This window comes from Mytilus edulis, chromosome 10 (assembly GCF_963676685.1).
Source record: "Mytilus edulis chromosome 10, xbMytEdul2.2, whole genome shotgun sequence".
Taxonomy (NCBI): domain Eukaryota; kingdom Metazoa; phylum Mollusca; class Bivalvia; order Mytilida; family Mytilidae; genus Mytilus; species Mytilus edulis.
Window position 1 is genome coordinate 22,624,036 of NC_092353.1, and position 17,129 is coordinate 22,641,164.

The 17,129-nt window shown below is 31.3% G+C and overlaps 2 protein-coding genes across 2 annotated transcripts in view; one reads left to right on the forward strand and one right to left on the reverse strand.

Annotated features, from left to right (window-relative positions):
* LOC139490679 (glucose dehydrogenase [FAD, quinone]-like) overlaps window positions 1-17,129 on the forward strand; it is a 542,951-nt gene that overhangs the window by 131,746 nt on the left and 394,076 nt on the right. The gene's annotated exons all lie outside the window — the stretch shown is intronic.
* Window positions 3,210-17,083, reverse strand: LOC139490683 (uncharacterized). The gene is made up of 3 exons (XM_071277603.1): window positions 16,668-17,083; window positions 6,092-6,188; window positions 3,210-4,713 (listed from the first exon to the last, which is right to left on the reverse strand). Exons 1-3 carry the CDS (start codon window positions 16,927-16,929, stop codon window positions 4,527-4,529), a joined length of 546 nt encoding a protein of 181 aa, XP_071133704.1. The 5' UTR covers window positions 16,930-17,083; the 3' UTR covers window positions 3,210-4,526.

Genomic DNA, 17,129 nt, shown 5'->3' on the forward strand with positions numbered 1-17,129 from the left:
TGCATGGCAGACGTGTAGAACTAACAACGATTTTAAATAACAGATATAGATGATTGATATATTTTTTGTTTAACAGTCAAATTTGGAAATGTTGTAAAGGATCAGAATTTAGATAGTAGAAAACTTCAAACAAAGGATTTTTTCCAACTATAGGAGTAGGTTGACAATTTCGACCATGATGACTGGTACTTTAAAAAATACTATCTGTCAAGTTCAATATGAAACTCTGCTCAGTGGTCAAATGACAATTTCAACCAATGTCAATTTATTTTTAGGTCTGATTTTGGTAAAAAAAAAATGAAATTTCGTAACATGCTCTCTAGCTTTGAAAAGGAAAACATATCACAAAGTTTGTAAAAAGGTTATTCAGGGACATAAACTCCATGTTTGCTTAAAATCGTTTCTATTACAATGTCTCTCAATTTTTAATGATTTCTGCATAGAGAAGCACGGATAAAACTATCTTTCAAGGCAGAAACTCTATTCAGAATTTCATATTTAAAATTTTACTATTTAAAAATTTTATCAAATGGTTTCCTTACAAAATGCAAAAAGGGTACAAATCATTATTTAAAAGCACTACTCCTATAAGGGTTCATTTGACAATTATTGATCTTATAGTTCTGGTTCCATTTACTGTTTCGAAGTTCTCTGTACTTGATGTCTGATTTTTTTTTTTTAAAACTCTGTAGGTGATAACGATCTCTTGTGGATTATTTTTTTAACCAATCAGATCTGCAGTAACTGCTTTAGTTTTAGTTTTAAGCCAAAACTGCATTTTAAATATTCTATTTTAACCAACAGCAGCCATGTTTTATGCCGGATGATGGATCACTGCCCCATATATACAATATAATGTAAGTAGCATTCAGGTCAAGTTTGGTAACATTAGCCTAGACAACAGTCAACAGAAGCCAATCAAGCTAAAGTTAAAATAGCTTTTCGTTTGTTCTACAGGGGACAAGAAATATTAAATTAGGCCAATCAAAGTTATAAATGGCCGCTGGCTCTCATTTTTCCTTCTTGAGAAGGAAATATTGATGACTGCTTTCCATGAATGTTGTTTTTTGACAGTGTGATGCATTCTATCCGTGTAGTTTCAGAGAGAAATATTTGAAATCATGAATTTATGCAGGGTTCAATATGAATACATATGGTATCAATCCCATATCCTCCATTAGTCACAAAATAAGGAACCTTCAATCAGTGTTCTCTCCACAAATTTCTTTTAGCATCCAGGCAAACGGAAATTGAAATACAATCTTGTTTCATGAAATCATAGCATCACATTACTTACACAATGTATAAGAAAATTATTTCAGATAGCATCAAATTCAAGCAATATATATGTTCCAGACCATATGAGTATTTGGACCGTACGCGTACGGTCTGGACCGTATACGTATACTCATACGGTCCGACCATACGCGTACGGTCGGACCGTATGAGTATACGCATATGGTTCAGTACGAACTGACCATGCATGTTACTGGATCATAAATGTGAATTTAAAAATTCAAATTTAAACAAACATGTATGACCACCTTTTTTTCTAGTTTTACAAATTGTTACAATTACATGGATAAAATGTACAAACGAACCATTGAAATTAAATATTTGTTTAATTGTATATCTAAAGTCTATTTTGGTACTCTCGCCCTATGTGACACTTGCTACCACAAATAACGTAATATGTTTTAAATTAAAATGTTTGCAGTTCATGCATGTTCCTTTGCATTTGCTTTTTTTTTGCAAAGTTGTTAAGTATTCTATTTTCCTTCCACATTATGTTTACTTCCGATATCTTCAATTTCAGTGATCATAATTCTATAAATGTAGTACTGATTGACATGCTAAATACAAGAGATAAACAGATTTAATTAGCGTGATTTTTTTGAATAGTTAAAATACAAGTTTTCATTTCAATTAAAATTGAACTTTTTTATACTAATTTGACAGTTAAGTTATGTTGATCTGTTATATGCATTGGTATCTCATAAACTTCTTAATATTAGTCAGACCGTATGCGTACGGTCCAAATACTCATAAGGTCTGGAACATATATATAGCATCACTGAACAAAACACTGTTGAGATAAAAGGGTCTACCAATCATAATACCTCTAACAATTCAAAAGTTCTTGCCAAAGAAATTTGGAAACTGACTCATCAGAAATTATACATGTAATTGCCTGTCAATGGAGTTATTGCTGTATTCATCCAAATCATCGAATTCTTTCAACAAATATTTCACATTTGTAATCTCATAAAAGTGTATAATGTTGAAAGTGAATAGATACAGGATGACAAATGAACAACTTAATTAATGATAAAAATCATGCAATTATAGCGAACCCTATGATAGTTTTCCATAGATTCACCTGCAAGTTACCTGTCGATTTAAACTTTTGGCAGTTCTATTGTCCCATCTAACAAATACAACAGGTATTGTTCTCTGTATAGTTTATTCACCAGGACCTTTAAATTTCTTCTAGGAGAAATATATCACTCATTGATTACTTTACCTGACCAAAAAATTATCTGTTTTTTTATTGAAATACTTCTATAAACTCACATAAACTGTATGCAATATTGTATTTATTCAATATATCATTAATATCTTTTCAATCTGTTCAATATAAAATCTGATTTAATAATAAAAAGTTTATTTTAGACACTTTTTTAGTATTTTCCAATGAATTTGTATGTTTTTGTTGTTGTTAATTTATAGACTATGTTTATGAAGACCTTAATTTAAAAATAATAATATTCAAATTTTTATTTATCAAACACACAAAAATATTTATTGAATATCTGATCATATATCAACTTTTAATTTTTAAATCATTATTAATATTGAACACATTAAAAACGAGTTTTTGGTATTGAATAAATACAACACCACATGCAGTTTTGTGAGTCCTTACTTAGTATTGGTATAAGTATTTTTTCATCATTGACAGTTCAATTTTTTGTTCAGGTAAATTAATCAATGAGTGATATATTTCTCCTAGAAGAAATTTAAAGGTCCTGGTGAATAAACTATACAGAGAACAATACCTGTTGTGTTTGTTAGATGGGACAATAGAACTGCCAAAAGTTTAAATCGACAGGTAACTTGCAGGTGAATCTATGGAAAACTATCATAGGGTTCGCTATAACTAATACATGTTATAAAGTATAAAACTTAGATTTATGAATAAAGTCTCATTGTAAGTTCAATATTTTTAATTCATATATACTGGTACATGTACATGTATAGGCTTCAATATAAAATCCATGTGAACATAGAAACAATCTATTAACAAATTACATCTTATGTAGTTTTGAATGTTTAGTAAAATTTCAATTGTATTTCCAGACAAACAATCTGTTTCATATAAAGCTAGTATGTGAAAACCCACAATAAAAATAACAAAGTACCACATATACATGATATATTTTATTTTAAAAATAAACTGCATTGTAAGGAAAATTGTGTGACTGATAATCTTTTTATTTTAACAAGATTTCTCCTTGAACAACAATCAAAATGATGATACAATGTCAGGATCTGGTTTTAATCAGATTTATATACAGAAGTTCAGTATTTTTGTTATTATAATATTTCGAAACTGAGACTTCTTTTCTTTGTATGTCATTTTACAATCAGGTTTGTCAAAAACCCATAGAAAAAGCATAACAAAATCAGTTTCACAGAAATTACAAACAAAAATAGATGAGAAAATATATATTATTATTCTGACATACAGAATTAATTTCTGATTCTTCTGGTATTTTAGCATTTTGTTCATTTGCGTTCATAGTCAACCCTGACTAAACTGAACCCACTTGCAGGTTTTGTTTGCATTTGAAAGTTGTATGAATCATTCAACATGGCATGAAAGAATTAAAAGCAGAGAGTAAACAGCATATTTTCATTGAAAGGCACCAATTGAGAAAACATGTTCATTTGATAAAGGGTTAAATGATGAACATTTCATGATATTAGGTAAAAAAATAACTTCAGATATCATAATGCCCAAAATACACAATTCTTCATTTATAGAACTCTGGTATTCTGAAACTATAGAAGAAAACTCATCAGCATTAGCATATAGCTTGCTACATATGTTAATACTTAACGTGAGTTATTCTACATGTAGAAGGCATATTTCATTTTATAATTGTAAAAATAACATCAAAATCAACAAGTGTAAAAATACAGGTAAGTATATGCTGACTGTTAGGTTTGTTTACTTGTCAGAATTTATAAAGTCCAGCTAAATTAATTCTTTCAGATCAGTATTCAAACTGCTTAAGATATGGCCAACTTTCAATTTTTATAGAGAAAGAACAAAAAGTAAAATTTTCAGAGTCACAATAAGTTGGAAAACTGACAGTCAAACATGATCTACCACACTCAACTTAATGTAACAATAATTAATGTACTCCTCTTTCAGGATTTACATACATGATTAAATTTGAAAGATTGTTATCACCAGGTACAATTTCAAATTTAAAATAACTTTAAACAACAATTTACTGCTAGTCCTGTACTTTTTTATAGTATATTATCTGGGTATTATTTCCGTCTCTAAATTCTTTGAGTTTTTTATGGTGCTGCCTGCTGAAATAAAATGCCACTCCAAACGAATATGTACAGAACATGATCATCAGTATAATATTAAATCGTACTCTCATCAAATCTTGGGCAAGTCTTATCTGGTTCACTCTGTAAATAAAAAAAAATAATTCTATTTTAGGAAAATGATACTATAGTAGGCAAATACAAATAAATGTTTATATGACTATAAATATTATTTAATTTAACATTAATGGCATTAGTACTTTCATATGTAATAACAATTATGTGTCCATAGTACATGTTGCCCCACTCACACTAGCATTTTTTATGTTCCGTAGTCTGTGAAATTGAGGTCAAAACTCTAAGTTGGCATTAAAATTACAAAGATCATATCATAGGGAACATGTGTACTAAGTTTCAAGTTGATTGGACTTCAACTTCATCAAAAACTACCTTGACCAAAAACTTTAACCTGCAGCGGGACAGACAGATGAACGAATGGATGCACAGACCAAAAACAAAATGCCATTTTCTTTTAAAAATAATACAAATAAAGCTTAAAACTTCAAAATGCAGTAAAAATAATGAACAATATAGAGTTATTGCACACATTTTTGAGAATATTGACATGGTAAACAAGTGAAACTGCGAGCTACTGCTCACTGATGATACCCCCGCCGCAAGTGGATAATATTAATAGTGTAAAAATATGCAAGTGTTCGGTAAACAGGAAGTTGTCAAGTGATGAATCTGAAAACGCATCACACGGTATAGCTGACTTATAAAAATCCTGAAACCAAATTTCAGAAATCCTTGTATTGTAGTTCCTGAGAAAAATGTGACGAAAATTTTTAACTTGGTTATCATGTGTAGAATCATACAAGTGTTCGGTAAACAGGAAGTAGTCGAGTGATGAATCTGAAAACGCATCACACGGTATAGCTGACTTATATAAATCCTGAAACCAAATTTCAGAAATCCTTGTATTGTAGTTCCTGAGAAAAATGTGCCGAAAATTTTCAACTTGGCTATCATGTGTAAAATCATACAAGTGTTCGGTAAACAGGAAGTTGTCGAGTGATGAATCTGAAAACGCATCACACGGTATAGCTGACTTATATAAATCCTGAAACCAAATTTCAGAAATCCTTGTATTGTAGTTCCTGAGAAAAATGTGACGAAAATTTTCAACTTGGCTATCATGTGTAAAATCAGACAAGTGTTCGGTAAACAGGAAGTTGTCAAGTGATGAATCTGAAAACGCATCACACGGTGTGGCTGACATATATAAATGTTGATACCAAATTACAGAAAGGGTGGATGACTTTGTGTAGTTCCTGAGAAAAATGTGACGAAAGTTTCATGGGACGGACTGACTGACGGACTGACTGACGGACGGACGGACTGACAGACAGAGGTAAAACAGTATACTCCCCCTTTTTTAAAGCGGGGGTATAAATATATATTGCAAAAGCTTGGGAAGACAATAAGAGTGATAGTCAGAAATATTCAAGCAAGTACTTACTTTACAAAATCTGGAGTCTCTGCCATGGAAGGATACTTTCCTAAATATACTAGACAGAATTTGTCATAATCACTACATTTGTGAGGATGTCTTGGCACTGAAAACAAAAGTTTAATATCAAGATAAGAAGATGTGGTATGATTGCCATTGAGACAACTCTCCACTGGCGACCAAAATAATGACATATAAAGGAGTAAGTTCGGTAAGGGCCATATTTGGCCCCGATTATAAAGTTCAGAGTTACAAGACAATAAATGTTTTAAGTTGCCTTAAAGACATGTTAGAAAGTTAAACAGAACTATTTTTGTCAAAGTTTAATTCTAACACGTTGATTTTTACATCCAAAAAAGGTCAAGATAAGGGATTTTGGTGAAATTTGACAAAATCAGCTAGATTTCAACCAAATAAAGGACCAGGAAACATAGAGCGCAGGCGTCAACAAGCTGAAGATTCAAATAAGACATGTGAAATGTCTTCACAAACATTATTTTAAAAGATCTTTGTTGACGACGTATGCGCTCTATGTTTCCTGTCCAGTAATCTATGGAAATTTACCCCTTTTCATTGATTTTTTCGTGAAAAATCAATATGAGTACAACTTGTGACGTCATAATGAAACGCAGAAATGTAAAATTTTCAACAAAATGGTTTATGTCCTAGCTAGTCAATGTATTAACTATAATTTATTGTGATATTGGTGGTTAAATCCGAATTTGAAATTTACGCTAAAAAAAGGGGCCATTTTAGGACCTTATCGAACATACTCCTTTACAACTATACATGTACATGTATGTCACAATAAAGACTTTAATAATGAGCAAAATCCATAACAGTTAGCTACAAAAGGCTTCATATCAATACTTGTACAAGTACATGTACATGTACAATGATATTTTTCTGTCTTAGTTTATGGAATTTTGTTTATGAGAGTTCTATACATTTATTTCACTGAGGTCACTTTTTTTAAAGCCCAAAGAAATCATCAATTTTTTATAACATGTATGTACATGTATGAAGAACATGAAGTTTCATAGAGCGCAATTTTATTGTTGATATTAACCCCACATGTACATACATGATGTACTAAGTTGATTGGACTTCATCTTCATCAAAAACTACCCCCAAAAAAAACTTTAACCTGAAGCGGGACAGACGGACGAACGAAGGGATGAACAGAGGAAAATGGACGCACAGACCAGAAAACATAATGCCCATAATTGCGGCATTAAAAAGAAGTATACCTGCATGTAACAACAAAATGCAAATGGCAGAATATTTTTCAAGTCGGATGTTTTTCTAAAATAATTATTCATCCCTTATTTTTAGTAACTTTGTATTTACATTGTATCTGACATACAAATTTATTCATTCAGTGTACATGTATGTTCATTTGTGTTACTATGTCTTTTGATTGAGTTAAGCCATTTCAATTGATATCTTAAAGTGTGCACGTGTCTTTCTACATGTACAGTCAGGGGCATTACTTAAACAAGTAATTTTTTAAAGTTACTTATATAAGTAACTTTTGTTTTTGAAAATAAAAAAATTACTTAATAGAGTTATTTTAAATTTCAATAAAACATAGACTAAATGTAGTTTTGATGAGTTTTTACATAATTTCATATCATTAAGTTAAGAATTTATTATATTTGAGAGGATTATAGAGATGAAGGATTACTTTAAAAATTATGACAAAAATATTACTCGAATAAGTTATTTGATACATTTTTAATAAAATTAGTATTAAAACTTATTTAAGGAACATGTGTACTTGGTTTGGGTTACAAATTATAAATAACTTCAAGTCTTAATCAATTCACAAGTATCTATCTATTTATATCAGTCTACCTTCAAGATTTTGGAGGAAAATGAGAATTTAATTGTCCCAAGATACCAATCTTTGACCAAGAAGCGTCGGTATGAAAGATAAGTGCGTCAGAAGAAAGTTAATAAGTGTTTCAGAAGGATTAGATTTAATATGTCAGGCGAAAAATAACCAGATGACTGTGAAAAATTGTTAAACCTAGTAAAATCTGTATTATTGGACACCTATGAAAATAATATTTAGAAAAGTTACTTATATAAGTAATATTTAAAATAGCTTCGTTTTCAACATAACTTGAATAGGTAATTTTAATTGTAACTTGTTTAAGTAATGCCCCTGACTGATGTATGTTGTGATGTTACATGAACATTAATGTTTCAGGTAAGGGTGAAGGTTTGGTACCATTAAAATTTTTAACATGTTAACATGCAACTGTTTGCACCTGTCGTAAGTCAGGAATCTGATGTTCGTTTGTTGATGTGGTTCATAAATGTTTCTCATCTTTTATTTAAATTAGATCGTTGGTTTTCCTGTTTGAATGGTTTTACACTAGTAATTTTTTTGGGACCTTTTTATGTATAGCTTGCTGTTAGGACAGTTAGGTGTGAGCCAAGGCTCTGTGTTGAAGACTGTACTTTGACCTATAATGGTTTACTTTTATAAATTGTGACTTGGATGGAGAGTTGTCTCATTGGCACTCTTCTTCTTTCTTCTTTCGTTAATCAGCAACGGAAAATATACCATCACGCTGATGCTGTGTCATCAAGTGCAGGTGCTGTACAAGTTGTGATCAACCAAATCGGAAAACAAAAATTAATAACTATATACAAGTTTAAAATTGTGGTTGGTGCAGGATAAAAGCAAGGATGATCTTTACAGCATCACTGTGTCTCTGGTCTCAGGATGGAAGTGTGACCAGAGGTTTTCCTTAAAAGTGTCCGAGTCAATGTCAGTTGCGATGTTTCCTGGTAGATGATTCCAGTCTCGGATTGTTCTCGGGTAGAAGCTGAATTCATACTCGGAGGTGTTGCATAGTGGCTGCATGATACTGACTGTGTGGCTATGACGTGTTTTCCTATTGTTTTTTTTTTTTTTTTTTTTTTTTTAGTATATTATTTTTTTTATTTTTATTTTTTTTTATCCAACATATATAATATACAACAGTACAGTTATCAAACAATAAGTTCATATATATAAATGTAATATAATACAACCTATTAGAAAATGTATAGAACTTGAAAATAACATTTTGTTTGGATTTTATAATTGTATCTTATTAAAAAGGACATACAAAAAAAAATATAGAGAATTAATAAATAAAAGAATTAAAAGATGATTAAGAAAAAGAAAAAAAACAAAAGCATAAAAAAAAAACAAACAAAAAACAAAAAACAAAAAACCAATAAAAAAAAAAAAAACAAAAAATCATTTTGATGTCTGCTAATTTTTTCATAGTTGCTAATCCACTAAATTATCCTGTAAAGCCTCTTGGTAAATGCACCAAGCTTGATTAAACTTTTCAAAACATTTATTTTTAACTGATATCTTCTTCTCCAAAATATAATGATGCTTTATTTTTTCAATCAATGCTGTTAAACTTAATTCTCCTTTAAAATATCGTGTATTATATATATATTGTTTAATCCAGAGAAAAATATTGTTTTGAGGGTCACCTTTGTACATTCGTGATAAATTTCCAAACAAAAAAATATCCTGTGTAAATGGTATACTAATACCGTTATGGAGAAACCACATTTCAGTTTGCTCAATAAATTTTTGTACATAATAACAATCCCACAGTATATGTTCAATTGATTCAAGTTCGGTCTTACAAAAAGTACAATATGGGTTTTGCACAATCCCAATTTTGTTTAAAAATGTATTTGTTGCCAGAATTTTATGATTAATTCTATACTGAAGCCATTGTAGCTTAGTATTTTTTGTAATAGCAAATGGTAGTTGAAAAATCTTTTTCCAGTTTTGATTTTCTAAAACTAAAATTGCTTCCCATCTTTTTACTCCTGTAGGAACAGTGTTGTTTTTGTTTAGCACCAAATACATATCTTTTGATCCCTTTTTGCTTTTGAGAATGGTCTTTATAACTGATGGTATGAAAGGAGATACTAATTTATAATCTCCCCTTTTAATTTTTTTGGAAGTCTTAGTTAGCATAGAAATTATGCTATTATATTTCATGATGTCTATATCCATCTGAAAACACTCCTGAAATTGATAAAAATTTAGAAAGGTACCATTCTCCCCCACAATATCATTTACATATAAAATACCCTTACTATGCCAGTCTTTGAAAAAAACTGGTTTGTTATCAATTTGGAATAGGTTATTCATCCAAATTGGACTGGAAAGAAAATATTCCCAGTCGTGCAAATTCATTTCTTTTTCAATTACCATTTGCCAAGCACCCAGTACATCTTTCCAAAATTTATTCTTAATACTTTGCTGTAGTTGCTTTACATAGCTATTACCACAACTAAATAATCTATCTTTATCAACATATGACAAAAATATATTTCGCCATTTACAATCATTTCTACAAATTCTTCTAATCCAAGTACATTTCAAAGCATTTATAAAAGCATGTAAATTAATCATTTTTAAGCCTCCATCACAATAATCTTTTTGTATTACATCTTTTTTCACTCTATGAACTGGTGAGTTCCAAATAAACTTATACATCAGTTCATTTATCTGTTTAATAATATCTTCACTTGGATTAGGTAGTGACAATATTAAATGATTTAAAATCGGCAACATAAGTGTCTTTACAACAGTAATTCGACCAATAACAGTAATGTTACGTCTAGACCATTGTTTGACTAGTCTTTTTATTTTTACAATATTTTCATCATAATTGATTTTAACTAGTTTATCTAAATCAACATCAAAATTAACACCCAATAATTTAAAGGATGTGCTTCCCCAAGTAAGATTTTGATTTGTACAAAGTGTCTCTGTGCTGTACTTTTTACTTCCAATCCAAATGACATGAGTTTTGGAAAAATTTATATTCAAACCAGAAATTTTAGCAAACCAATCTAGTTCCAATAATGACTCATTTAAAGATTCTTCACTACCATCTAAAAGTAGTGATGTATCATCAGCAAACTGCGAGAGTTTGTGTTCAACATCAAGAACTTTGATTCCATTTATATTTTTGTTATCTCTTATTTTTAACGCTAAAATTTCAGCACAAAGAATGAAAAGATAAGGCGATAATGGATCACCTTGCCTACAACCCCGTTCAACAGTGAAGAAGTCTGAAAGATTCCCTCCCTGAATGACTGCTGAATTAATGTTTTGATAGAGCACTTTCACCCAATTTATAATAGAATCGCCAAAATTAAAAAATTTCAATACATTTAAAAGAAATTCCCATGAAATGGAATCAAAGGCTTTTTCAAAATCTATCAGCAATAAAAGGCCTGGTATATCATTATCTTCAGTATATTCCATGATATCATAGATCAATCTTAGATTTTCCCCAATATATCTTCCACTCATAAAACCTGTCTGATCAGTATCAATAAGTTTAGTCAAAACTGTTCTAAATCTTCCTGCTATAACCCCAGAGCCAATTTTATATACAGTATTAAGCAAAGATATAGGGCGCCAGTTTTTTAAAAAATGTCTAGGTTTGTTACCCTTTGGAAGACATGTAATTATCCCCTGTTTTTGAGTAACAGAAAGTTCCCCTTTATCATACCCTGCATTCAAGGATCTTACAACAAAAATTTTTAAGTCAGGCCAGAAAAATTTAAAAAATTCACTTGAAAAACCATCTGATCCAGGCGTTTTATTGCTTTTCATTCTTTTTAAAGTTTCACCAGCTTCCTGAACTGATATTTCACCTTCTAGTTTATCTTGTTCATCCAAAGATAACTTTCTAACATTTACATTTTGTAGACTATTTTCAATATCTTTGGGTTTACAACATTCAACATCTCTGTTTTTGTACAAATTTTCATAAAATATTTTAACCTGTTTAAGTATTTCTTTTTGGTTAGTTACAATATCACCATTTTCTTTTTCAACCTTTGGAATAATCTTGCTGGTAAAATTCTTAGATTCAAGTCCACAAAAATAACTTGTGGGTTTTTCTCCCTCTTCTATCCACTGTATTCTAGATCGAACTATTTTACCATGCATTTTTTCCTTTCTGAATTTTTCTAGTTCATTTTTTTTGTCTTCCAATTGCTGTATAGAACCTGAGTTTACATTTTCTTCTAAAATATTAATGTCATCTTTTAAAGTTTTTTCCCTTCTCTCTCTTTCCTTCTTTTTGAAGCTAGAGTATGAGATAGTTTTGCCCCTCACCTCCATTAATAGAGTTTCCAAAAACAACTGACTATTAATTGTAAAATGAAGATCATTATTATTCACTTCATTAATATTGTCAAAATTATATACCAAGGCTGCATACTGTTTTTTTACATCCAAAATTTTTTCCTTCATAACATTAACATAGTCAGCATCATACAACAAAGAATTATTGAACTTCCATAAACCTTTCCCCCTAATGAATGGATTCAATTCAAGTTCTAGAATAATTCTAGAATGATCCGATCGGTAACTGGGTTCTACACAGCAATTTTTCAAAAACGACAAAATGTTTTCAGAAAATAAGAAAAAATCAAGCCTAGCTTGTTTGAAAGGTGATTTTTTTCTCCAAGTGTATCTACACAAGTCAGGAAAAAGTTCCCTATAGGGGTCAACTAGAGATCTATCGTCAATCAATTCTAATAGTTTGTCTCTAGCATTAGGATTATTTATGTGTAAATAATTATAACAATCTAAATTTGGATTTAACACAAGATTAAAATCTCCACAGATAATAAAACACTCATTTTCAAAATCATCAATAATTGACATAATATGCTCATAAAAAAATGGACTGTCAGTATTTGGGCCATATATAGTTATGAGAGTAAAACGAACTTTATCTACAACCAAATCCAAAGCTAAGTAGTTTCCATCAATGTCCCTTTTTTCTTTAAGGACTTTCCACTCAAAATTATTTTTAAACATAATAGCTACACCTCTTGAATTTGAAGAAAAGGATGAAAAGTAGCATTCATATCCCCATAACGTTCTTATACTATTTTCTTTATCCACTGTGAAATGAGTGTCTTGAAGACAATAAATGTTATGGTTTCCAGATTTTAGAAAACTAAATACATCCCTCCTTTTAGATAAATCACCCAGACCCTGACAGTTAACAGACAGTATCTTTAAAGAGCCCATAATGGTTTGAAATATGTGTACATCATCATTTCATATAGGCATGCATTTTTACATATGATCATCCATATTATACATTCACATGAGACACAAAGACATATACGCAAAGATTTGCTCAAAACATCTAGATATGGTGGTATAAAAATTCTCAACATACATGTATTACCAAGCCTCGTACATAGACCAACAGTGAAATTCAATACTTTACAGACATTCAATTCATAGAAAAAAATAAAATTAACAGACAAAAAAAGTGTTAAAAAAAATAAATATTTCAATATGTTTTGCCACATTGTAGTTGGGATTTGTCAGTTTATGCAGTTTGCCTTATATGACACCAACAAAATAATAGTTCAACAAAAATTAAGATTATCTGTACAAAAAAAAAAAAAAAATTAACATCAATATGTATTGTAGAAAGAAAATCAATACTATACATGATCTATAGTTAAAAGAGAGATAACTCCGATTTTTTTATACAAAGAAAGGGAGATAAGCACAAATATTAAGTCAAATATTAACAATGAACTATAGAATTCTCAAAACTGTCCGTGAGGTCTAAGTTCTTATTACGTAACATCTATTTCCCTTGCTGTACTCTGTAATGAATGTCATCATATAGTCCAAATTTCAGCTGAAGTCCTGCAGGTGTTCTACCATAAATTCCACAATTAAAGTACCAGACAGATTCAAACTCGTCAGTTTTTCTAAGTCTCTCAATTAAACTCATGTTTCTTTGAGTAACGTCATCCACAAATCTAATTTTACTGGTCAATTCTTTCCTACATCTCATAATTTGGCGCTTAACATCACTACTGAATAGCTTGACAATAACTGGATAGGGCCCAGCCTTTTGGGATGGTATACGATGGATTGCAACCACATCTCTGTCTTCTAATTGGACATTTAGTTCTTTTTTCACAGTTTCCATAAAGTCCTTTCTAAGATCTTGTTTATCCTTTCTTGGAAAATTTATTATTTTAATGTTATTTTTTCTCGAGTACTGCTCGTTATAATTGCTGCTTATATCAGCCTGTCTTGAAAGTCGACTTGTTTCGTTTAAGTCTCTTCTAATTGTTGTATTGGAATACTGTATAGCTTGTATCTTATTTTTCAGGTCTTCATTTTCTATAGTTAAAGCATCAAATTTTTCCTGCATTTCATTTTTAACTTCTTCCACTTTTTCATCAATCTTCTTTTGTACAGTTATTTCAAATTCATTCATCAGCTTTTTGACAATTAAAGTAACCACTTGCTCAAGATCACTAGTTTTAATCAGATCTTTTGTTACTCTATCAAGGTCCTCTCTCCTTGTCACACCTTCAAGTTTGATTTTAATTTCATCAATATCCTTTTGAAAGTTCATTATGCCAGATAAGTCTAAACTATTGTTTGATTCGTTAGATACGTCTGAATGAGTTCGTTTACTAGGTGGTGGTTTATTCTTATCTACTTTTGCTGCAAGCAATGTCTGAACAGTATTCACAGGTTTAGTAGTAGGTCTTTTGTTTGTTGATTTTAAACCAGCTAAATTTTGCCCTGAAGACATACTGTACATATATTGTCACCTCTAGTAGTAGAAATCAATAATCAAATATCAAAATAGATCCTTCTGGAAAAAATCTTTCACAAGTCACAAAATTATTCCTGTTGAAAATATTCCACAAAAATTATATCATTCTAATCTCCATTGAATTAGCTATCACATAGTACTAAATTCACAGACAGTGTCTTCCTAAATTTGTCATAAAGCTGCAAAAACTGGGAGCTAACTTTCTAAGGTGTTAACTGCTCGGCAGCCATATTGATCTCTGTGTGTTTTCCTATTGTTGACGAGGTAGTATGTCGGAATTTCTGTGGGTACTTGGTGGTACAGTATTTTATGAAATAGTATCAAGCGATTTGCTGTTCTTCTCGTTTCAAGAGTCTGCCAATTCAAAGATCGTATAATTGCGGTCATAGAGCCGGGTTGGTAGTTGTAGTTCTTAGTTACAAATCTTGCCGCCCTGTGTTGTACCATTTCTATCCGTTTGATGTCCTTCTTCCAATGTGGGTCCCATACTGAGCTACTGTATTCTAGATGTGGTCTTACCAAAGCAATGTAAGCATGTTGTTTAATTTCTTGAGGGCATCTATATAAATTTCTTCTGACAAAGTTCAGTTGTTGTGAAGCTTTGTTAATTTTAGAGGTAATGTGATGGTTCCAATTGAGCTTGCTGTCCAGCTCCACCCCTAGATATGGGTTATGTTCTTTTAGTTCCAGCTTAGTGGAATGTAAGAAGTATGGTCTTAGAATTCTATTACGGATGTTATGTGTTGTCTGTAGAACGTAGCATTTCTTTGGATTAAATGACATTTTCCAATCAATAGACCACTTTTCTAATTCAGTTAGGTCTTTCTGTAATATTTCTGTATCATTATTGGTTTTGATGTCTCTATATAATAAGCAATCATCTGCAAATAGTCTTATGCTGGTACCAGTTGTTAAATTATCCCCAATGTCATTGATGTATAGGAGAAATAGAAGCGGACCTAATACGGTGCCTTGTGGAACTCCGGATCGTACGGTTGCAGGTTGTGATTTACAGCCATCCAGGAGTACTGTCTGTTTTCTATTTTGAAGCCAGTTATCTATCCAATTTACTGTGTACTTGTCAATACCCTTGTTCCTTAGTTGGTGTACAAGATGGCGATGTGGCACGGTATCGAAGGCCTTACTGAAGTCCAGTATCAGTATATCTGCTTGGCTTTTATTATCTCTTATTCTAGCTAGATCTTCTGTGGTGTTTATAAGCTGTTGTTCGCACGAGTGGTTTTTCCTGAATCCATACTGGTATGGTGACAGGAGTTTGTTGTTATCCAGGTAGTTCATAATGCTACTAAAGATGATGTGCTCCATAATTTTACACGGGACAGATGTAAGAGAGACAGGACGGTAGTTTGCTGGATCTGTTTTATCGCCCTTTTTAAAAATCGGGATAACATTACCGATGAGCCAGTCTGTTGGTACTGTTAATACTCATGCCACATCTTCTTAAATCTATAATACAATGAATAGTGAAATCTTCTTCACTAACACAATTTTGTAAACGGCTCACCACTTGTCTTAGACTATTAATATTGTTGTAAGTGTAGAATTGTAAAGTCACATTTATACACTTAGCGGCCACTTAGCCAATACATAACAGTCTTACAGCTGGGCCCGGCCTTAAGCATACATCAAACAGGTTTAAAAGTTTATTCAAACAATATCAGCAATGTCTGCGTGTACCCGCATGCTGGTACGTATTGTCAAATTGCCATTCATAGGCTACACGTACCCACATCTGTTTTATAATAGAATGAAACGTGAAATATATATGCAAATTGTCGATCCGATGGCATTCTATTATAAAACCGAATGTGGGTACACATAGCCTAAGAATAGCAATTTGACTTTTTGCATACGCACATGGGTACATGCAGACACTGCCAACAATATTTTATTCTTACTCTCCATTTCTTGAGCACCCTGAAGGAGTTCCTTTACATTTACTCTTTCGCCTGTGTTAGAAGAGGTGTCATTGTCAGCCTCAGTTTTACTGTTTTCTTCCTGACTAGAACCTCCAGTATCCTTAGAATAGTCTCTGGTGTAACTTATTTGGGGATCACTGAAATATAGAACTGGACATATCTTTTTCAATCTTGAACTTGGTTTGATCAGCCTTCGTAACGCCTGTGAATGGGCGTAGATACGTAGTGGAAAGCTTTGCATTCTATGTTAAAAATTATAATGACACAAAAATCATATCAGTTCTTTAAACCATATAGTTCTTGGACTTTTAAACTTGAAGTGAACTTGACCAGCTGCACAATCCAAAAATCAAAACAAATGGGTAACATCCATGTCGGGTCCGGAACTAAATTCCGGAAAATATAAGGTAAAGTGTAGATAATTTTGTGATGTAATTTTAA

What these genes read in the sequence shown, in the direction of transcription:
- LOC139490683 (XM_071277603.1), bottom strand. Translation starts at nt 16,929, where the DNA reads ATGCAAAGCTTTCCACTACGTATCTACGCCCATTCACAGGCGTTACGA. An exon ending in GGGTGCTCAAGAAATGGAGA is followed by an intron (nt 6,189 to 16,667) that starts GTAAGAATAAAA and finishes TTTTGTTTTCAG; the next exon opens with TGCCAAGACATCCTCACAAA. An exon ending in GAGACTCCAGATTTTGTAAA is followed by an intron (nt 4,714 to 6,091) that starts GTAAGTACTTGC and finishes TTTTATTTACAG; the next exon opens with AGTGAACCAGATAAGACTTG.